Here is a 23481-nt window from a genome sequence, read left to right as displayed (position 1 = left end):
CAAAGCAATTAATTGTTAGTCAAAGTTGATACTTGAGGAATAGATAAAGAAGATTCTCTCATGGAAACATTAACATGAAAAAAGTGTTGTCATCTGCTGGTAAAAGTGACTTCATATGTGACAGCAATTCCTGTCTAATATATAGTTCCAAGTAGTTCCATGTCAGGAACATGAAATGTAGGAAATCTACAAGAATTTAAATAACACAGTATTTATTGTTAGATAGTTTGATACCAAGTAAGCCAAACCAGATATATTCATTAGCTAAATTTTATTAGAAAAAGAACGTAGATGGAAGGTGAAGTGTTTAATGTGTGAATCTCCATACAGATTATTGTGTGAAAGTGAGGAGCAAAAACTGAAAGACTTTTGTAGATCAGCTGCTTGATATCTACTGAGATCTGAACTGTTATGTACAAGAAAATGAACATGTATATAGCTGTTTATTTAAACTCAACGTGTTTATTTAAGCTGAATAGAATTAGAATAATCTGATAATGCAATAGACTAAAGTAATTAATTGGACTAGAAGCTACTTTGAGCTGAAGCAAGGTAAGGAGATCCGTAGTGTAGCAGACTGCAGTCAGCTAGACTTTGCAGAAGTGTTACTGTACCTCTTTGCAGAAAAGAAATAATATGGACTAGTAAATATTAGTTGCAGGTTGAATGTGATGAACAAGCCAAATACCTCTGTAGAGTTGTTATATGCAAAACTGGGCTGTTTTGTGCAACACCATCCAGGTTGATGGTGCAGGCCAGGAAGTTTTCTTGAGCCGTGATGTATTTGCTACAAAGGAAATGGGACGGGTAGAAAGGTGTCCAGGAACTAGACTTACTTGTGCAGAAAAGCAGCAGACAGTTGATTCCATTGTTAATTTCTTTTAAGACAGCAAAGCAGATTCCCTGGTTTTGCAAGCTCTCAGAAAATACATCTCAAAGGGCTGATCTCTTTGTGCCATTTAATTTACTGCCTGGAAGTAGCCGTGTGTGTGCATTTTGTAGTAGAGCAGTCTCTTAAAAGATAAAAAGTGAAACTGGTGCCAGCTGAAGTAGTAGGTGGAAGAGAGAGCTTCTAGTAAAGTATTCTGTTTCATAAGAATCATATTGGCCAAGTGTCTACTGAGAAGAATGATTATAATGTCTTGGTTTTCTTTGATCTTTAATTCGCCCTAAATGACTTTATTTACTAAGGAAGAACATTAGAGAAACACTTATTTCCTTATTCCTTGGGGCTTTGTTTATTACAGTGCTGTAAAATGAAGAGTAATGAAATAGTCAAGGCTGAGAATGCGTGTAAGGAAAGTGAACACTTGTTTTATCAGAATAAAAAGCACTCTGCTTTTGGGTACCTAAACCCTTGATGTCTTATGCCTGAAATCTGGTTGTCTGCATTTGCTGCTTTCTGTAGGTTTGAACTGGAATTATGAGCCCAGGTTTGTGTTGTATTAGGTATTCAGCAAACACAGTAGCAACTGAATCAGTGTGTGTTCAGCTGCAGGGGCTTAGCTGAAAGTGTGAGCTACAGAACCTGAATGTGTCTAAGGTTATAAAACAGCTGTTATTTGACTTCAGACTTGATAACAATTATATTAGGTTTGCTGCAAGGAAGGTCTTCCAAGAGGGAAGAAGTGTAAGAATGACAAACACAAATACTCTCTGCCTGCAGCATGGCATTCCTCTCCAGATAAATCATGCTTTCACAAAGCCCTTCTTGAAACAATTCCTTGGGCTGCGTGTTTCTTACTTTCAGGCACCTGATGCTAATTTACTACTGGCTTCAGACACACTCTGTAGTGTTGCTTGGCTGAGAAATGTGACTGTATAATCTGAACAGAGACACTGCTCCAGGGGAGAGGGAGAGCAGTCTTCTGGTACCACCTGTGGAAAGGGTTCGGAATTGCCAGCTGAGGGGCTGGGTTGGTAACCCAAAGTCCAGCTGAGGCAGGCTCTGAGAAACTGTTCCTTGGGTAATGTCTTCTTGTAACACCTTACTACTATAATACTGCCTCAGTATTACTGCACCCACGCACTCGGTTTTTGCAAGAGCTCTACAACTTGCAAGACTGTGTTACGTTAGGCAAATACTGGTGCTTAAGCCTGTGTGGTAGTCCTTAAAACTGCCACTTCAAACTGATTTCCAGGAATCTGCTGGTTCTTCCATTGTGCAACAGAGGTGCCTGTGAATATTTTCTGTATACGTGATTTTAGTGTTGAGCATCCACTGGTGATTGAATTGACAACGATGGTGGTTATTGTGAGGAAACCAATGGGAGCATCTGGACTTTGCTCCACCTGAGTCACGTTTCTGCAGCTGGATTGAACTGCACATTCATCTTCCTTCTTCAAAGAAGCCATGGCTATCTGTGGGAGACACTGTGCTTAGCCTTCAGCTTCCTATGGGAGAGATGAGAACTTTTTTATTCAGTCAGTGTGCCAATCACTAAAACCTGAGATTTGAGCCGTGCTGGCAGGTACAGTTTGTTGAGGTAGTGTAGTCCAAAGGCCTCTGCCTGCCCAGCTGAGTGACTGGATTCTTCAGGAGGACTAGTTCAGCTGGGGGGCCATGGGCCACCCTCCTGCCCCCCAACAGTAAAAATCATTATCCAGTGAGTTGAACTAGTATTTTAGTGTTGGCCATTGTAATAGAAGTGGAATATTTGAATTCATTTAAACTAGTCACACTGTGTTAGGCTATTGCCACTGGTGGCTTGTTTTCTTTCAAGCAATATAATTTCATGTGTATAGATATATGAACATATACATTAAAAAGTTTCTACTTTCTACATACACATTAAAAGGTCAGTTTCTACTATTTCTGACTATTTCTGTTTAAAATGAGATAGTTAATGAGCTTGACATTTTGTTGAAGCCAATGTACTGAACAGGAAAGATGTTGTCTTTAAATAAGACAGTCTGGGTACAATACTAAATAACATCTAGTTTAAAGTGAGAATAATGTCAAATGTTGGTGAGTCTTGGCTGTATATTCTTGGAAAGGAGTCTGGCAAGAAAACCAGAAGGGTGTGTAAATTATATCTTGCTACACATACAACACGTGTAGCATGAACATGTCTCTTGACTAATTCAAACTGGACAGCTTTTTTTTTTTTTTTCAAGGTGGGATATGAAACTTCCTGACATACTTTGATGTATTGAGATATTATACAAGGTATTCAGGTTGGGTTTTTTTAGTTAACATTTAGCAACCAAGTCCTTGAATTTTTGAAGAATGATGGTAGAAGCTATTATTGCAAAGGTAATTTTGTTTCAGATGGCACAAAATATTGATGTATTAGCAGAGACATAATTTGTAAAAGTTAAGGTATAATGATGGTACATGTTAGATGCAGATCAATAGGTGGCTGAAGTCCTCAGATACATTGAGTACTTTTACATGGAGGAAGATTTTAGTGTGTGCTTAAGTCTGCAGATGGTTAGCAGTCCTTTCTGCCCTTTCTGTTTATCTGGCATATGAAATGAATGATATTCTCTTAACACTGATATACTGGGAGTGAAAAATTTGGGAAACGTAGAAGACTATATCAGTTATTCAGTCACAGCTCAGATCATTCTTGAGAGCCAAGGTAAACATGGTGCATGATGCAGATTAGTCTGGCAGGCAGCTCTGATTGCTGCACCAGGGCATTAGAGGGCAATGGGAGTGTTTTGCTGCAGCTGGGGTGTGAAAAGTGTTTTCTAAGAAATGGTGATTGTATAAGTAATGCTGTGCAAGGGCAGTATAAAAATGCCAAGAAAGGACTGCTGTTACAAAACTTAAAAGACTTTTTTTCCTTGCCTGCCTTCTGGTTCTTACAGTCAAATTACCGTTTTGGTTTCTAAGTGGGAGCCGGAAAACCAAGAAAATGTAGAGCCGGTGTGTATTGCAGTATTCAGGAGGCTGGGATAGTGGCCAGACCTAGGGAAGAGCATCACACTGCCCTGGCCTCATCTGGCAGAGCTGATGCTCACATTGCCCAGCCTCATCTGGCCTGAATAGTCTGTCAACTAATACGTAACACTCTTCCAAAAAGTTCAGTCCTGAATTATATGAGTATGACACTGCTATTGCCTCTGTAGTCATAGAGGCTTGGAGATCTCTGAATGTCTTCTGCTTTCCTCTCTGCTGGGGGTAATTCTCTTGAGGTTCACCTGCTCTTGCTTATGAAGGACAAACCTTTCAGATGGTAATGCTAGGAGATCTGAACAGCTTGGTCTTCCTTACAGGCCTTCCTGTAAATCGGAAATCACTCTGATTTACAAATCAGAGCTGACTGATCAGCCTTTAAAATCTGGCCTCTTTAGGCTTCATTTTTTAAGGAAGCCATATGTAGTATTTCGTCTGACTTGTTCGTAGCATGTAGGCATGAAGTGCTAGAAACTGCAGTATGTAAATCAAACCACAATTCTTAAACTGGCAGTACTCTGGTGTGGTGGGACAAAAGAAAGAGTAGATGTAAGATGACTCATTCCAAAAGCAACACTTCTGGTCTCCAAATAGAAGTCTCAGACTTGCTCAGTATAGTTTTGAGTATAAAAATTGTTCTGTTGTTTACCTGCCACAACATGTAGTACTGCCCTTTGTGTGTGGTGGTGTGAAATCTCCTGCCTTTGTGTTACAAGGTCGCCAAAGTGTTTGGGTCAGCTGTTCTTCTACAAACATGCAAACTGTTATTCTAGATTTAAATTTAATTATTATCATTGCACCAATGATGGGAGCTATGTTGTCTGACAGAGTAAAGCTTTGTGTACTTCATTTTTCTCAGGAATAGTTCAACCTGAAAATGAACTCTTAGGAGTTAGAACTCTTAAACTCTGTTCTGTATTTTAGAGCCTGATCAAAGTGCCAGGTGGTTTAACACCAACCTAGGAAAATTAGGCCTTTAGAACAGGCCAGCAGATGGGAATGTTGTTGGTATAGCAGAAAACCTTCATATCTGGCTGTCTTTCTGTCCTTAATTAATAATACCTGCCCATGGTTTTGTGGGAAGTATCGGTCTGTACTGACATCAGGTGTAATGGTAGTTTCAAACCTGGCCATTATCAGTTTATCTGATGTCACCAGTTTCTTTAGGGCCTGGCCTTTTGTGTCTTGTTCTGATTGTCTCCAGGTTTTGCAGGTTTCATGCAACATTGTTGGCATATTTATTTTGGCACTGCCTTGCAAGAGGGCTTCCCTCTCTACCTTAGAGGGGAAGCTCTTTGACCCTTCCCCAATCTTGCTTAGAAATATCAAGTCTGCTCTGACTTTACAGGATTCTACAATCTGCAGAGGTCAGGTATATAGAGATACTGCATTTAGTCAGCAGAGGGAGAAATATTGCCTTGAGGAGCACTGTAGTGATTGGGATTTGAATGGAACATTTAGTTTAAAAAAAATCACTTGAGCTGCCCAATTCTGTGTCACCTCCTCGTCTAGGAGCAGCTCCACTGTGTATGACTTAGTTTCTTTGTGCAACTTCATATAAATACATGCAATATTTATAGATATCCATACATAGAAATAAGGATAAAAATGGGCGAGTCTGTATAATGTGCTTCAAGAACCCTTTTTGATAATTGTCACAACAGCGCAATAGCATAAGGCATTCCCATGCAATGGAACATGAGTGCAAGGAGGCAGCTGAAGGGGCTTCTCTGTCTGGACAGCTCTGCTCAGTTTCGTTTTGGCTGAAATTTTAGAATCAATTCTTCAGTATAGAAGAGCAGCATAGACTGGCTATTTCACAAAACTGTATAAAGTCATTTCAGTACTCAGCAACTGATAAAATTTGCTTTAAATGCCAGATTTGTCAAAGGCTGTTGAAGTGTCTGAATCAAACAATTGTAATGAAATGCATGACCATGGCTTTTTTCTATTTGATTAATTAAAACGTTGCATACAGGCAGTTTGAAGAAAATAGATTTTGTTTAAGCCAAGTCTGTTGAATTACAACACTGATAGTACGTCAGCAGCTCATGTTAATATTATCTTTATAATGAAAACTTTTGGTAATCAATCATCACACGGTCATCTTGCATGTAATGCTGGAGCTGAAAGTGATTGAGGCAATGTTTTCTCTGAATCACAAGGTCTTTTTGAAATGGTCACTCCTGATCATCTTACTCTTAGGCTGTCAAAGAGTAAGAGTTACATTTACTGTATATGGGGCAGGGAGGTAAATGATCTTTTTATAGATTTCTTTGAGATACATTTCTTTTAACTAAAATTCAGTTTCTAGATTAGTAATTTCATTTGTGATGTAAATAAATGGCAAACTTTTAAAGCAAAGCTTGATTATGTGTAATTATTATTAGTGTATTTCTTAAGTCGTAAATATTCTTACACAGTTCTGATGACTTTATCTTAGTTGAGATCCTCTGATATGGTTTTGCTTAAGATTTTTCAGTTTTCTGCTTGTATTTTGGCAATTGTGAGTTTGGTTTTTATACATTTATAGTTTTATGCTACCACATTCTGGTTGTATTTGATATATTATTCTTGCATATTCTTGAGGTTTTATTGTTTATGACTTTCAGTCCAAATGTGTCTCAAAGAGTCTCATCAACTGAATGTTAAGAATGCTGTGTGATTGCAGTAGTGATGACAAGCAACTAAAACCGTTATTCTCTGTCAAGCAAATAAATTTAAATACTAAATGTCTTTTTTTATTCTGAAAGTATTTAGATGTTAACCTATTTGTATGTGATGTTTGTGTATAGAGTGAAAACCAAGCATCTTTCACACATTACCTTTGCCAATTTGAAAATATCACCAGTGATCTACTCCTCTCTCTCTACACAGAAGAAAAGCAAACAAATTCCTTCAGTCCCAACATGCCCTGTACTGCTCCAGGCAGGGGGCAGAGTGGCTGGAAGGTGGCCCAGCGGAAAAGGACCTTCAGGTGCTGGTCAGCAGCCAGCTGGAGTGAGCCAGTGTGTGGCCAGGAAGGCCAAAGGCACCCTGGCCTGGACCAGCAGTAGTGTGGCCAGCAGAACCAGGGCTGTGATCATCCCCCTGTTCTCGGCACTGGTGAGGCCATGCCTCAAATCCTGTGTTCAGTTCTGGGCCACTCAACAAGAAAGACATGGAGGGGTTGGAGTGTGTCCAGAGAAGGGCAGTGGAGCTGGGGAAGGGTCTGGAGCACAGGTCTGATGAGGAGTGGTTGAGGGAGCTATGGGTGTTTAGCCTGGAGAAAAGGAGACTCAGGGATGACATTGTCACTCTCTACAACTCCCTGCTGGGAGGTTGTAGCCAGGTGGGAGTTGGTCTCTTCTGCTGGTAACAGGTGACAAGAAGATGAGAGAAAATGGCCTTAAGCTGCCCTAGAGAGGTTCGGGTTGGACATCAGGAAGAATGTCTTCGCTGGGAGAAATGATGTTATAATTTTAGCTTTCATGTTTTTCAGATTCTGTGCTGCCTAGGGGTGTAGTTCTGAGCCTCATTTTAAGTGTTAGTAAGCTCTCTTCACAGAGTAGGTAGACAAAACAAATCTTTTCCTGCTGGAGATCAAGGACAACCATTACAAGTTTTCAGGCCTAAAAGCATAAACAACAGTGGACTGAAGAGAGAAAACAAGAAGGATGGGACTTTATAATCTGAAGCTGTAATTGGACAATTAAACCCCAGTAAGCAAATGGACCAAAACTCGTGACCAGCCATCCATTTTCTGACCATTTTAAGTCCATCTTGGGTGTAGCCCTGGCCAGTTCTTGTACTGCCCAAATTGTATCCTTAAAGGCCTTTTAATAAATATCTACTTTATTCTCTAGCTCTGTCCAGTCTCTGTTCCAGTCAGTCTTCCCAAGGCATCAAAAGGGCTGTCAGGCTGCCCAGGGAGGTGGTGGAGTCATCATCCCTGAAAGTATTCAGGAAATGATTGGATGAGGCACTTAGTGCTGTGGTTTAGTTGGCTTGGTGGGTGTGTGTTTGGTGAGAGGTTGGACATAATGATCTTAAAGGTCTTTCCCAACCTTAATGATTCTATGATTCAATACAGCATGCAATCACTTAAGCTAGTGGTTGTTTTTATAGAGCATCTTTTCTTTCAAGTCATAGGATGCAATCTGAAGGAGTAATGGTTGTGGTTTCAGAATTTCTTTTGGCTCTAAGCTATGCACTTTTGATATGTACTTGATTGCTGTCTGGTAAGACTTTTTTTCCAAAGCCATATAACAGAAAATCATTTTGGATCTGCAGTGTGCTAAAATTGTCACTCACGTATTTTTCTCCCTTTAAGGCAAGAACTTTTGAAGTGGAATGGATGGGGATATAATGACTCCAAATTCATCTTCAATAAGAAGGGTCAAGCAGAATTCACAGGAAAAAGGTAAGTTGAAAATTTATGTAAATTAAGTATCTTTAGTAGTTTACTTGAAAAGAGTTTATAAGCTGCACAGTGCAGTTAATTCAAAGAGGGCAAAGAAGTCACTTCATTTCATAGATCAGGTTATTCTGCATTTAACAGGTTTATTGAAGTCTATGCACAGGAGTCTGACATAGTAAAATGGACCGTGTGGCTTATTGAAATGTTTATTAAAAATATGAGTCTTCTCTGTAACTTGATATAATCTATGGTTAATAAAATCACACTGAGAAGCTGCACCATGTTCTAAAGCTTTAGATAACATGCAGCATGTCGGTGCAGTTTTGTGAATCTCTTGCGCATCAACTAGTTGCTTTATTAAATTTCCACTTTGTTTTGTGTTTCTTAACCACTGTGCATGGAGCTACTTTGTCCTCTGAACTTAAAAATAAAACCTGCTCTTGAATTGTATGTTGTGTAGCGGCACCACTTCTGATTTATTACCCTCTAACCCTTTATGCAGCAAACTTTTTTTTCTGAGAAATATTTTTTTTGAGAAATGACATTAAAATGAAGTCTGCTTGGGGATCTCTTAATTTTGTTCCAGTGGAATTTAAACCTGTCACCATCTTACTTGTTTGGGTTCTTTTTTTCTTCCTGAGTGGAAAGTAACTTTGCAGTCTCTTCCCTGGTTTAAAAGATACACTTTTCATAAGAGTTAAAAACATAAGAATGGAGAAGAGAAATTCTGTCTTCCCTAAAATTCTGTCTTTCCTAAAAATTCCTTCCTAGTCTTGCAGTCTGTAAACTAGCATGAATTAGCTTGAATCAAAGCTGCAAAAACCTAACTGGGACCTTGGGCACTTCAGTTGCTAATTTCTTGATTTCCAGGCCCAAATTAAAATGCAAAGCCATGTATAAGCCGGTTCACTGTATATTAGGGAGATGCTGTACAGAAAATCAAAGCACACTAAACAAGAAAAAAGATAAAGGTCAGGACTTCTGGGTTTTTTTCAGGAGGAAGTGTCAAGGCTGCTTGACTGCTGTGTGACTGATATATACCAGTCACTGTTCTAGATGGTGTTTTTTCCTCCATCCACACTCCCTCTGTCTCTGAGAGATAACATTAGAAATACCTTGTTGGGGCACACCAGTATAGTTTCTATGGAATAGTTTGCCACAGTGGTAAAAGGAGAGTGTTTCAAGTGACAACAGGAGAATAAGCATCTGCATAGGTGGTGTAGATCCTTTCAGTAGCCACTTACTGGTCTGTTGTCCATAAATCAGTCTAATAACCCCACACCTTCCTATGCAGCATCCAGTGGCAGCAAGTTTGAGGTTGTTGCTGTGTAAAGTCCTTGTGTTTTGGAACAAGTATCTCTTACTGTTTTGCAGGACTAGGTGCATGATAGTTCTTCAGCCTGTCTACTGTGTTATCAATTTATCAGACTCAGTCATAGCCTCTCTTGCATTTTCTCTCCATACTTGTGGAGTCCTGGGCCCTTCAGTCTCTGCTTGTAAGGCCCTTTGGTCTTTACAGTTGTTCTCTGCACCCTCTGTAGCTCCCCTGGATTCTTCTGGAGATAGGGGCAAAAACTGTGTGCAGTGCTCAAGGTGTAGATACAGCAGTGTTCTACAGAGCAGTAGAAAGAGATGAGCTGCCTTCTTTCTTACACCTGCCCAGTTGATGCATAGCACTCTGGGCTGCTCTTGTATGTGGTCAGTGGAGATGCCAGGATAGTGACTACCAGTGGGATTCTGCAAAATATACAATAATGCTTTTTTTTTTCCAGATTTTGCAATTATCCTAACTTGTATCTTTTTTTGTCTACTTAGGGTTTATTTAAGGTCCTGAGTTCTTATCAGTGTGATTAATAAACTCTGCCCTTTGCTTCTTAACTTAACCTTATCCTTCAGCCTGCAGAATAACCTATTCTTCAGTACTGTAGTAGTGTATTTTCTTAAATAATTTTTGGGATAGACACCTGTGGAAATAAAAAGGAGTATGGGATTTCATGTTTGTTGTATCCCTGTTATTCACTTTCTGTTTTTACACCCTGATAAAACTCCAAGGAGTAGTGAAACAAGATTCCCCTTTATGAAAGTCATGTTGACTTTGCCTACAGACCATGTGTCAGATGATCTTTTTATTATAGGCTTTGCCATCTCCACAGGGATAGATGATACTTACTAGACTGAGCAACTAAAGTTGTTTTTTTGGAGTGTGTCTATGGCAGATGGATTTTGGGGGGCTTCTTGCAACATCAGTGTATACATACTTGCTTCCTGAGCAGTCATGCATTGCAGTAAATTAACTTCCTCTCTGCTATGACTTATGTCTTGACTTAAAAGTTTTGGGGTTTCTGATAGCTTTAGTTGTCCTTTGAGTAAGTGATTAAGGTTACCCTCACAAACCAGCTATAATGATAGTTTGGCAGTACTAAGAAGTAGGTCTTAGGAGTATAAGGTAGGTCTTAGTAGAAGAAAACACACCAGGCTGATCTGGGTCTCTGCCTTCATTGCAAACTCTTGATGCAAATGTATTAAACTTTCATTGCTTATTGCACTTTCCTTTTCATAGAATTCACACAATTTTTGTATGAGTCTGATGAAACAGTAACTGCTGTCACAGGAGGAATGACTGAACACTGTCTTCCATGCTGAAGAGTCTAGCTTGAGATAAGGTTGTAGCCTTTGAGTTCTAGGAGTAGAGTAGGGGGTTTGTCAGTAGAAGAGCTGGGGGAGTAGTTAAGATGAGGAAACAAAAATTGATCTTTCTGTGTTACAGGTGACTCAGTTGTAGAATTGGTTGCTCCTGCTGTGAAAGACAGGGTCATAACTGGTTTTACAGTGACTTAATGGTCTTAGAGGGAAGAGCCAGTTAGGTCTAGTGCAATGACCCAGGTGAAAATGATGATAAGGACTCTCAGCTACTGAAAGCTCTTAATACCAAAGGAAAATCTTATTTCTCTTCTCTTCTGGGAATACTTTTGCACACATAACATGCTAAAGGTGTGTATATGTATACAATTAGTAGCAGTAGTTTCTAGCTGTTTTCAGTGTGTCCCCAGCCTTCCCTGTTTTCACGTGTGATGCACATGGTCAAAACCAGCTCCTCTTTCCCTTGTCTCTAAGTCTGCACTTATCACATGGCTAGGCTCTCGCCAAACAGCTTGTGCTGGAAATAATTTTACAGTGCTTGGTGAATTCTGATGCATTTTGATGGTGAAGAGAGGATCTCTAATACTGTTTCTGTTTTCTTGAAAGCATAAGGTGTACAGAAATGGGTTTGTGTGTCTGAGACTACCTTGCAGTTTGTCCTCTATCTGTAACTGGCTTGTAAATTCTGGTGCTGCTTTCTACACTACTGCAAGGGAGAGGCCTTTCTTAAGAGTGGTGGGGTGGGATAACTGGAAAGCCTTACACCCAAAGTGAAGTGATACTATGCTGACAAATGATTTGATTCTGTGTGAAGTAAAGAACAGTTACATACAATGAAATACGCAGTTGCTTGGAAAATAAATGTGTGGAAGCCTCACAGGCTTGTAGATAAAGAGTTTGATTTAAAGCTTCTGTTTGTGCATACATGGAATTGAACGAAGTGTATCTGACAAACATTCTTTTAATTTAAAATGACCCTGTGTAATATTGACTTTTCAGGTACAGATTAGGTGGTATGGTATTACCAACTTTTAAGGAATGGATAGAAAAAACCTTTGGAGCAAGTCTGGAGCACAAAACTACCTCTAGAGTAAGTAAATAGCTGAACCAGTTCCTTTGAACATTAGTCTTGGTGATAATCAAGACCACACTGTTAAAGATGATTCAGCTCTTACACATAATTGATTTAAATATAGTGTATTAATATCTCCAAGTTTTTTGGGAAAAAAATTGGTGTAGAACTACTGTGTGAAACCTTACATGTCTTAGCATGACTTGTGGTTTCAGGATAACTGGTAGTACATTTATTGAAATGAAAGTTCCCAAAACAGGGAATTTTTTATCCTGCCTGTAGCTTGCATTTCAAGACTGTAGAAACTTTAGGCCTGGAGGGGGTTGTTTATACAACATCAGTGTTATTCATGATAACAGAGACAGAAAATGTAGGGACGTTAAACTATGGTGTGTTTTCAGGGTATTGAAAGATGTCAAAGTTCTTACTTGACAGTAAATTTATTTACATGTCTGAAAACTGACTACCAGAATACTCAAGATAGAACTGAATGTTTTCAGAAAAATAACGCATTTGGAATGTTCTGGGTTCTGTAAGTCAAACATACTTTGCTTTTTAGAAAGAGTAACTTACATTGGAGTGAGGACACCTGGCTCCCTTATTAGAATCCCTTTGAAGCTTCAGGGTCATGACTAGATAGCTGCTAAAGCAATATTGGAAGCAGGCTGCACTGTGACTGTAGCAACTCAGCTTTGGGTAATGATTGTACGCATCTCCTGAGTGAGTTCAGGATTGCCTTTTTTTGGAAGCAGGTGATCTCATAGGGCCTGAAAACTTAAATGCTTCTTCAGTCTTTTGTTCATCGAGACAGTCTTTCATCTGCTGTGACTTACGGATCTCCATCTGCCAATATATTTTGAAAAATTCATCTGGATGTTTTTCTGTTGACCAGAGTTGGTCTTAACTGGCAGCCACTTGAACTTGCTGTGAACAGAGGTCTTGGGAGCTGTTGTTTGCTTTTTACATGCAGACAAAGGATAGTACAAAGCAGAATTGAAGGACAAGTACAGATTTTTCAATAATACCCTGATTCCACTAGATCTTACACACCAGCTCCTCAGGAAATCTGCCAGCAGGGTCGAGTGCTTTTCTGTTATATTGTGCCCCTCTGTTTTTGATGGTCTTGTAATCTGAAGCAGGCTGACTACCTTGATACGCGATAGGACTCTTTGGAGTCTCCAATATATATCTGGTCTTCTCATAGCTAGTCTCAAGTACTGCTGCAGGTCCCTCATTTTCATGGCTGTCATGACTCCTAGGTGTATTTCAGGTTGTCATGCTATGCTGGGTTTCACCTATCACCTAAGCATGAAGAAATTTGGATATAGGAACAGCAGTAGAGAAGTGATCTCTTGGTTCATTTGTCTTTCTATCCCATCTCTTTCTGCCTCTGTCATGTAAGATTGAGAGTTTTGTGTTTTAATTAATAATGGTAAATGTACCTTCTGTGATCTTCAAGATCTGTTGATGCTTTTGTTTTGTTTTGTTTTGTTTAGACTAGACTTAATGTAGAGAGCAGTTTAGACTTAATTCACATAGGTTTCCTGACTAACTTTTCAGGGTGCAAATTTTAAAACATTTAAGTATTGTTAGAATAAATGAAGGTGTGTTTTTGTTTGTCACTATGCGTAAGGTTTTTATAGAAATATTTAATCTTTTTAATCTTGAAGATTAAAACTAAGCTATTAAAAAAACTTGTGGAAGAGTTACAAAAAATCAAGATGCTTAAAACCATCTGCAAAGAATTGTTGTAGCTGTTAAGTAGTTCATGTTATGGTGAACAAAGATCTTCAGGCACTTAGTGTTCAACTTGATATGAAATAATTCTTGTCTATGGAAATCCATGAAGAAGCAAAAGTTTTAAGTCTAAAATGTAAACACAGCTAGCAAGGATTTTTCTTAAATAATTTAAAGATCTTTAATTTGGTACCTATTTGTTTGTTTATTATGTTTCCTGAGTTGCTATCAGTTTTTTGGGCTAGCACACAGCACTGTGTGAACGTGCATTAATAGCAGAATAGTAAGAGCAGCAGTCCAAGATCAGATTTACATTGTGTTTACTCTGACTGGCTCCTAAAATCAAGGTGCCTCGGTTGTGGAGTGCCTCTCACTTAACAACACTTAATTTCAGCTTGTCTGTGTGTAGGTGACATGGTGAATATATTGGAGAGAAAAGGCTTTTTTTTTGTTTTTAGCTGTCTGACACCTTATTTCAGTAAGTACAGCACTATCCTTAAAGCAAGTCAGGATGGCACATATCCTCTTCCAGAAGTCAAATCACTGTTAAAAGTGCATTTTAATTATGTCATATGTTCCACATGAAAAGTTCATTATGACATATGTTCCACATTCTAACCCAAAGCTTTGCCTATCCACTTGAACCTATGAATGATGCCAGCTATCACTAATGTACATCTCATGCAGCTATTTCTTTCTGAATTATTCCTGTCAGTACTCTTAATTTCTCCATAACCTCACATAGTTTTTGTGGGGTGGATATTCCATAGCAATGATACAACTTCTCTGATAAGTTTAAATCTTACTTTCTTTAGCTCTTACAACTTTTAGACTCAACCCATTCAGAATAGACTGCTGCTGTTATGGCAGATGGGAGGCTATTAATCTCCAATTTCCTTACTTGTTAACTGGTACTATCTACAAAGATTTTATCTTAAGACATGTATTGCCAAAAAGTATCAGCTGCTCTGGAGGTTATGTAGAGCAAAGATAGACAAAACTCTCTTCTAGGAAAGAAAACTTTACATGTGTGAGTATACTTGTTATAGCAGGCATACTTTAGAAGATGAAAGCAAAGTGAATTCCATTTTTTTATTCCATTTTTGTATTTGTCAAAAAGCATAGGTAAGGCTTGTCAAAGAGATGTCTTAAGTTTCTTTGACTAGGTTGGAACATTACTGCACAATGTTTTTTGATGGGAGGGCTGTAAATGAGTTCTTCCTGGCATCACTAGGCAGCCGGGAATCTGGAATCTGTCCTGAGAGCTTTATAGCAAAAATGCAAGCACATTCTTTTCTTTGGGTTGGTGTCAGTTAATTTTCCAGCAAGGCTTTCATGGAAGAAGTGTGAAAGCATTGCGCTCTTTTATCTACTTTTTGTTCAATCCCTGATTTTTAAAAGTGTTTTTAAAGTAAAAGATATGGTGGTAAAAAAAAAATCAGTTTTGCATTCAGACTTGAGAGACTTTGTTAACAGGAAATAAGACTCTTGACCAGCATTTTCTTTAACAGGAAGACTTAAAGTCAAGAAGTTAGATTTTAGTCATCAGACAAGCTTTTAATCTAATTAAAGAATTCTTTAATTTGTGATAGAAGACATATTCCTTTAGGGAAATTACCCATATTTGTTCCATTTTTAAGGAGAAAAAAAGCATGGTCTTTTCAGAATCTTCAAAGGAAATAAAAGTTTTACACTTAATGTGTGCAAAATTTTTTTTTTTAATCTGGATCTTGTAAAAAGTTCTTGTTCTCTGAGTGGGTTTTAAAAAATTGACATATGAACTACATTTTTATGTGCCCAGTAATTGGAAGTGGAGTTCAGAAAAGAGAGTTAAGTGGTTATATCTGCACTTTGAGAAGCTATAAGAGTACTAGACAAGGCATCTGTTGGAAGAACCTGTAAGAATGGGCTGTTAGAAAATCTTAAGCAGAGATTTTTCCCTCTGAACTTAGAGAATCTTGATTCAAGGTCTGTTGGTACGTCAAAAATTCCTATGTAGCTTCTTCAAAGGAGAACACCTTTCCAAGGTGTTGGTTGGGACTTTAATGGAGGCTTTCTGGAAAGACCTGTATGTATGTGACTCAACATGGATTTTATGGAATATTTCTTAGAGGTGAGGTCTGCCTAAAGTGTGCCTGTTAAGTTATATCAGTCACTCTTAGTTTTGCTTAGCACTGGACTTCTGATTAGGCTTTAGTCCAATTTGTATTTAACTCTCAGGGCATGACGGGAGGGGGGAAGTGGCTTAGTGAAAACAGAACTGTAAGTAGAATTTGCAGTGTGTAGTGACTTTAGTATGTATTCTGGTACCTTGGGAAGTCTTAAAAAGAGATAGTTTGTTCAGTATGCATTCATAAGCTCATATATTTCTCCAGATTTATCAGGAGAAAGAAAGGTAAGAATGTGCTACTGAAATAAAACTTCTTGTGTGCAGAGTAGGATAGGCTGGATTGGGGGTTTGAAGATGTGAAGGATAACTGATGTCTCTCTGATCTGGAATAGGTGTGTTTGGGTGTCAGTCAGTGTTAGCCTGGTTTTCTTCTGTTTTACAGAAATACTGTAAGAATGAACCTATCTTTAATGAGTTTATTTTCTTGTATTGTAGGCATCCTTAAATGTTAATGATGTACCTCCATCCGTTGTAAATGAAGAATTTCTTCAGGATCTTAGAGCTACTGAAATTTCATATTCCCAGGATGCAGAAGATAGGGTATTCAGAGCTCATGGTAAGAGAACTTCATTTGTATAACTGTGCTGCTTTCAGTGCTTCCTTGTTTGAACTTGATAACTTATTGTTTGTGTTCCAGGTCACTGCCTACACGAGATATTTGTACTCAGGGAAGGAATGTTTAAGCGAATTCCTGATATAGTTGTATGGCCTGGTAAGTTTTTATTGTCTTCTTCCTTCTGAGCTGGGAGGCCATTGTTAACTAAACTCATGTGCATTTTAGTCAGGGGAAAGGTGTCTCTTGGTTCACTGACTTCACTCCTCTTTACAGAACCTGAAGGACTTGTCTCATGAATGGTAATCATGATTGTTTAGCATTTGGACTGCAGGTCGTGTCTGTGAAATCCCATCATTTTGTGGGGAAGTCAATTTATTATTAAATGTAGCTGAAGTTTATGTTGACAGATGAATTCACCACTTAATACCCACAGTGTAATGTGAACATGTATGTTCAGTAAGAGCAGTTGTCAAAAATGGCAGTCTCGATTTTGGGTTCTAAAGGTGTACGTGATGCTAGAAGGGTAGTGAAATGTTTGTATTGGAAGAACTTTTTTTAAACATGTTGTACTTTGGTAAAAAGAAAAGTGTAACACCTGTAACTCCTTTACAGAACACTTTACAAAAGATCAGTGACTGGAAGAAAGAGCAGTGCAATCTGAGTGCCTGCTTGTTTCTGTCTAGTCAAAGGATACAGATGGGATTTCTTTGCTTTGAGTCATGTGTCTCTAGTCACTAGGAACTACTTCATGTGCCATTCTTCAGCAGTGAACCAAAAGGTCATTTGATCTAAGTAAATGTCAATTTCTGTTCAGTCGTATGATTCCAGCTCTTTCATTATCTTGTATAATTTTAAGAGCTACACTGCATTAAAAACTTCAAAATTTCTTATAAGAACTTAGTCCTACTCAGTTTTGCCTCCTTTATTTAGAGGAAAAGATCACATATGGGAAGCATGAGAAGAGGTGCTATAAGATGAAATTCAGTACTTGAGGCCAGGTACTTCACAGCGCTGGTGACTGTGTACAGTACTTGCCACAAATTCCATTACATGTAGCTCCAAAAGCCACTGAAACAAAATGATTGACTACCTTCATTTAAAACAGCTCTGTATGACAAGAGCAAAGTAGCCAAAGTTTGGAAACTATTTATTTAGTCCTGCTTATTCTTTGGTGTTTGTACAAACTCATGGATGCAATGTATTTGATCTCTTTTTTGATCCTTTTACTTGGCTGTGCAGAAGCATTTTGGCCTCCATATTTGACCAGGTACAGAATGCATCCTAAAAAATTAGATTCCATCAGCAACTCCACTTCTGAAGCTGCAGGTCAGCCAGGAAGATGATGTGCTGTTCATCTCTCAGAAGAGACTTATTTCTCACTTAAAATAAATTGGACAGCCTATTTTCAATAAAAGCTTTACATGTGATTTGTTCTCCAAGATACCTAGATGAATTGTTAACTGTTCGGTGGCCCATCTTGCCCTGAGAATTTGCAGGTCGTCTCAATCGATGCATAGAGCAAGAGACTAAGACTGTAGTTAGTTCTTCAAATGTAGAATTGTTTGAGGTACAAACTTTACCCTGAAACTGCTACTTCTGAGCCCAGCTCTTATTTAGTGCCTAACTTTGAAACGTTTTCCTTGCTGGTGTCGGTAAAGAAGCTGCTGCTTATTCAGACTGCAGTTTTTAGTAATAGCACAAATAACAGTAGCAAGCACAAATTCTGGGATTTAACTGTTTGTCCTTTTTTAGTTTGCCATGAAGACGTAGTTAAAATTGTGGAATTAGCCTGCAAACACAATCTCTGCATAATACCATTTGGTGGTAAGTGAAATTATGAAATGTCCTGTCTTGTTTAAGGTTATTTGTGAAAATGTTGTCTACTTCAATTTAAATATGTGTTCTTCATTACTTGTGCTCTCTTCCCACAACGTGTATAAATAAGGGGGGTTTTGTTGCAGTGTTGGAGCTCAAAGTTTCAGAGAGGATTGTGGTCAACCACTACTGCAAAATTTTTCTAATTTCCTTGTAGACGATGTTCAGTAGAGACTCCTGTGGCAAGGAGTTTTCAGGAAGTGTTTCAGCTGGAGTACAGCTAAAGGCCTGTACAATCTGTGTCCTTCTCAGCCTAAAGAATTTGTAAAGGACTTCAAGTTTTCGTTGTGGGTGTCTTCTCCTCTAAGCCTGCTGAAGTAGAGTTGTGAGCTACCTTGTTTTGATATAGAGCTTAGGAAACATGGGATGTTGGCTTTTATGAGCTCATTCTGTGAGAAGGTTTTTGTCAAGAACTCTTAATTCTGTGGCATAAAAAAATCTGTATGTTTTACTTGGTACTTGCTTATGCTGTAGCACAGCCCTTGCAAAAGGACATTAACTGTTTGAGAAGATGAGCATTTCAGTTGAAGATGATACTAAACTTGTGGAGCTGGTTCCTCCCTAAGCACACTCACCCTTGCCAGATGCATCTGGAGGGCTGAAATACTGTCACCTTCTAACTAATACTAGTAATATACTAATATAATATAAATACTTCTAACTAATACTAGTAAACCAGTAGAGCTCAAAGCAGCAGTATTTGCTATTTCTTGTTCACTGTCCAGGATACAGAAAGATCTTCAGGTTGTTTTCCAAGTTTCACAAACAACTTGTGAAGTTACTACAGTAGGGGCTGTTATTTAAGGAAAGTGCCAGCTTTTCCATCACTGGAAACAAAGGTGTTGGACTTCACTGCTCTTGCAGAGTGTTTTATTAGCTGGCACTTTCTCTGTACTTGCCATTGTCACTTCTTCTTGTAGCCTGCTGTGGATCTTGAGCATCCTACCCTCTCTTTTCCTATGGCTGTGGCATAGGAAACACAAAAGGCTTCTTGGAGGCTGTTGTGTGACATCCTATAAAGATACATTAAAAACTGTTTATAAGTCTGATGCTTGATTTTATCCTATTTTTTATATGGTTAAACCCTTTCCATTTATTTCTTCTTTCAGATAAATATTACATTCGTGTACTAGGCAGACTTCTTATTCCAAGTTTCTAGGTGGAAGTGTAGTGGCTTCCACTACAGAATATATGGAAACTGTAGCTCTATGTTTTTGGAAACTGTAGCTCTATGTTTCTTGAATGACTTTGTAATTTCTTACCCTTCTTTGTTTTAAAGCTCTGTGCTGGGCTTAACAGAAGCAGCTGAGATGGTCACAGAATGTCGTGTTTGTTATGGAGTGCTGCTAAAGCATTGTACAGCTCTGCTGCTGCCTTGATTTTGTGAAACCTGGTCTGGGAGAAGGGGCAGCCTTGAGAGGCTGATCACTAGCCTCAAACAGTTAATTCCAGTGATCTTTCTTTATTCAATTCCGGATCAGAAAGGAGGGAAAGAGGCATGCTATTGGAAGAAAAGCTACCTGAGAATTTTATGATCACAATATCATTCCCATATTTGCAGGAGGAACAAGTGTCTCTAGTGCCCTTGAATGTCCTGAAGAAGAAAAAAGAACAATTGTCTCCCTGGATACATCACAAATGGTATGATCTCCTAAATTTTTTATTTTAATTTTTTAAATCATCCTACAGTTATGTGAATGATCACTAGAGAATGACATTTCTTTCCTTTCCAAAATAAAGTAGGGATGGAAATACTAATCAGTACCATGATGATTAAATTGGTACTTCATCAGGTTATTTTTCTGATATTACTCCTGTACTACTTTATATGACCTGTATATATTTAATTTAAAAAAAAAAAAAGTCACTGTTAAGCCTTATAGCAGCTTTGGGTGATCAAACTCAGAGAAAGCTACTCTTCTTCTATATTGGAATTTGTGTCTGAGGATAAATGAAAGGCTAGGAGGAAGTTGTTACTGCAAATTTCACTAGTTTTTGCGCTAGACTTCAAATTACTTAAAAATTGATAAAATGACCTAATATCTATAAATCAACTTGAAGGATAAACTTTCAAGAAATAACTGGGGGTTTTGTGTAGATAACATCTTGATAATGTGAAGTTCAGAGCTTTATGGCAGTCTAGAAATGAAGTTCTGTAAAATTTATTGCTAGTTTTCATCTTTTCATTATGAAGGAGCTTTGTACTTTAAAAATGATAGATTTATGGCTGCTTGGTAATGAGATGCTCCAGAAACAGCTCTGTATCTTTGATGTAAGGCTTTACTGCCTTCAGGTACCTGCTGAGCTTATTAACTCCTTTAGCCTCGAAGGTAAGACCTGGGTTTTGGCTCATTTTCTCCACTCAGTGCTTCTTTGGTTAACCAAAGTGATTTTTTTTTCTGCAGAGGTGGCAGTTGTAGTTGAAGGAAGCCCTTCAGGTGTCTATTTAGAATGAAATCCAACTAGTACAGTAGTGACTGAGGCCTTCATTTGAACTCCTTGATTTACTGCCCACAGCTTTGATTTCTGTTAAGTTTGGGTGTGGCAAGGCAATGTGGTTAATTCTTACTATCTTGCTTTTTTGTCAGCTAGATGTGTAAAATAAGCATTGAGTCAGAAAATAAACCACTTTCATGTGTCTTGAATGACTGCCAGCCAGCTCTTGCAATCATTAATGAAGAGGAAAAATAAGAAAATTTAAGTGAAAGGAAGCATTGTGAAAGTTAAAACGTGTTTGTCTCAGAGCAGTTAAGGTGATTGCTGAAGCTTTATTATTTTAATAGACACCTAATGGTTATCTTTATCTTGTATGTAGGGTTTATATTGTATAAAAACTGATTTAAATAGGCATCTGAGATCAGTTAAGCAGTTTATGTTGAAACTGAAGGAGCTGAAGTAGTTGGCTTTGAATGATTAGCCCATACATTGTGAGGGGGAAACTCCTGCAAGAGTTTGGATCTGGTTCTTTCTGACTTTTTTGCTTTTTATTCTGTAAACATCCCTGGTATAAACTGACGAAAATATGTGTTAGTCTCTTGTAGTGGTGATTTCATAAATTGAAACCTGTTGTGTAGCAGTTTGAGAGAGTGAAAAGCCTCAGCTCCCACTGGAGTAATAACTGGAGTAGTATAAATAGTAAATTGTATGACTAAGCATGTTGATCCTATAGCATTAGGGAAGGAAATAAACAAAAATCTTAAATACTCATTCTTGGTTTTGATTGGCTTTTCAACAGAATCGGATTCTCTGGATAGATGAAAAGAACTTAACAGCTTGTGTAGAAGCTGGCATTGTTGGACAAGATCTGGAAAAACAGGTATTTTTATCTGGTTGAGTGTCTAGGGCTTTTTTAAAATATATTTTTCTTAGGTATTGTTCATATCTTGTCCAAATCGTTGAATTCTAGCTTAATTCTTGTGTGTTTTCATGCAGCTGGTAAGAATTATACGCAATGGTTGTGAACCCAGGCTTCCTAATGTATGACCAGTAAACATACAAAGCCACAAGTTCCTGTGGTATAAAGAGAACCATGAGCTAAATGAATTGCTGTATACAGGATGCAGAGGTGACTCCCAGTCTTTAAGTTAGAACCACTGTGTACAACAGAACATAGTTAATGATCCATGTTACATGATACACTTAAATACAGCTGTCCAACATGATTGTTATCAGTTGGTCAGTGCAAATTGATTATCTCAAATGCACTAATGCAGTTATCACTTAATGTGAGACTGCTTGGCCTTTAATTCTTGCTGTTTGACAGCTTTGGTGTTGTAATTCTGAGGGCATCCAGTCAACCTCAGGTGCTGTGCAGATGGCAAAGCCAAGTTAATGCAGAAAAATGAGAAACAAGTGACTACTTAATGTACAGGAATGCATGCTCTGCATCACAAGTAGTTGACAAAGTTGCATGCAGGAAGCCCAACCAGATGGCTGTATATTAAAACACATCTCTCCTTGAGAGAATTAAGTACAGGCAATTTGCTCAAATTTTCTGCAGACCTGCTGCATATCATATTAGGATAGAAGGAACAAGAGATTAAGTGCCTTATTTATTGGCAGCATTTGTGCAAAGTTGGCAGTTATTTCAGTTATAACTTTCTGCAGATGTATATGAATTTGCACCTTGTTTTGAACAATAGAGTTCTCAGTTTTAAAATACAGGGGAGGAGTTATAGGATGATCTGTAGCACAGGTATGCATAGTAGAAGCAGAATCAATTTGTGTGTCCTGTACATATCCAAGATAAAAGTTGAATAAATGGGTGTGTGATCAGGATATTTATTTAAAACAAAACCCAAATAAACCAAGGAAGTACAGAATATTGAATTTAGAGTACTAAGTCAATGAAGGACCTGTAGGATATATATATTTTTTTTTCTTTAGCTCGCTGAAAGTGGCTTCTGTACAGGCCATGAACCAGACTCGATGGAATTCAGTTCACTAGGAGGATGGGTAGCAACACGAGCATCAGGCATGAAAAAAAACATCTATGGAAACATTGAAGATCTAGTAAGTAGTTTTAATACTTGTTATAATTTCTCTGTTCAGATATTTAACTTTTATAATGACTATTAGTGAGAGAGTAAATTGTAGCTCTTTGTGTAATACAATTTTGGCATCAAATCTTGACTGAAATGCTTGTTTCCTTGCTTTTGGTGTTAGTACTAATAATCCTTGTCACTGATGTAAAAGTAATTTTCATTTGAGCACTCACTGACTAGCTTAAGGAGTTTTGTTACCCTGTCCTGACTCTGGTGCTGTCTTCTACCATTCTGTACTCTCTATTAATCCAGTATAATAATCCTGTCAAACTTCCAGAAGTCTCATATTCTCTCCTACTTGTTGTGTGTACCTGAAGATGTCTAGCTGAACTGTCTAACTCTGACAGAAGCAAGCTCCCCACCTTCCTGCATGCCCATGGCTAGCAGTAGGTTGATCTAATTGAACATGTGGGTGCACAGTGGTGAGATCTAGTGCCACCACATACTCTGTAGGAACCCAGAGGAAGGAAGCAGTAGACTGGGAATGGCAGTCTTGAATCTGTTTTAAATGTCATTAAATGGTTCAACTTTATATTAACTCAGATAATGTTTTTACTTTTAAGCATACTTCTTGATTTTAAAGT

At 38.2% G+C, this 23481-nt stretch overlaps 1 protein-coding gene across 3 annotated transcripts in view; it reads left to right on the top strand.

Annotated features, from left to right (window-relative positions):
- Window positions 1-23481, top strand: part of AGPS (alkylglycerone phosphate synthase) — a 70053-nt gene that overhangs the window by 26968 nt on the left and 19604 nt on the right. For all 3 annotated transcript variants that reach the window (XM_066322739.1, XM_066322738.1, XM_066322740.1), the window contains exons 2-9: window positions 8217-8306; window positions 11943-12033; window positions 16358-16478; window positions 16560-16634; window positions 18231-18302; window positions 19915-19994; window positions 21589-21669; window positions 22740-22865. In XM_066322739.1, coding sequence (XP_066178836.1) covers window positions 11959-12033; window positions 16358-16478; window positions 16560-16634; window positions 18231-18302; window positions 19915-19994; window positions 21589-21669; window positions 22740-22865 — 630 coding nt within the window. In that variant the 5' untranslated portion in view covers window positions 8217-8306; window positions 11943-11958. The remainder of the gene's footprint in view (window positions 1-8216; window positions 8307-11942; window positions 12034-16357; window positions 16479-16559; window positions 16635-18230; window positions 18303-19914; window positions 19995-21588; window positions 21670-22739; window positions 22866-23481) is intronic.

Source organism: Sylvia atricapilla, chromosome 7 (assembly GCF_009819655.1).
Source record: "Sylvia atricapilla isolate bSylAtr1 chromosome 7, bSylAtr1.pri, whole genome shotgun sequence".
Classification (NCBI taxonomy): domain Eukaryota; kingdom Metazoa; phylum Chordata; class Aves; order Passeriformes; family Sylviidae; genus Sylvia; species Sylvia atricapilla.
Note: the sequence above shows the minus strand (reverse complement) of the source record. Positions and strands in the feature narration are given on the sequence as shown.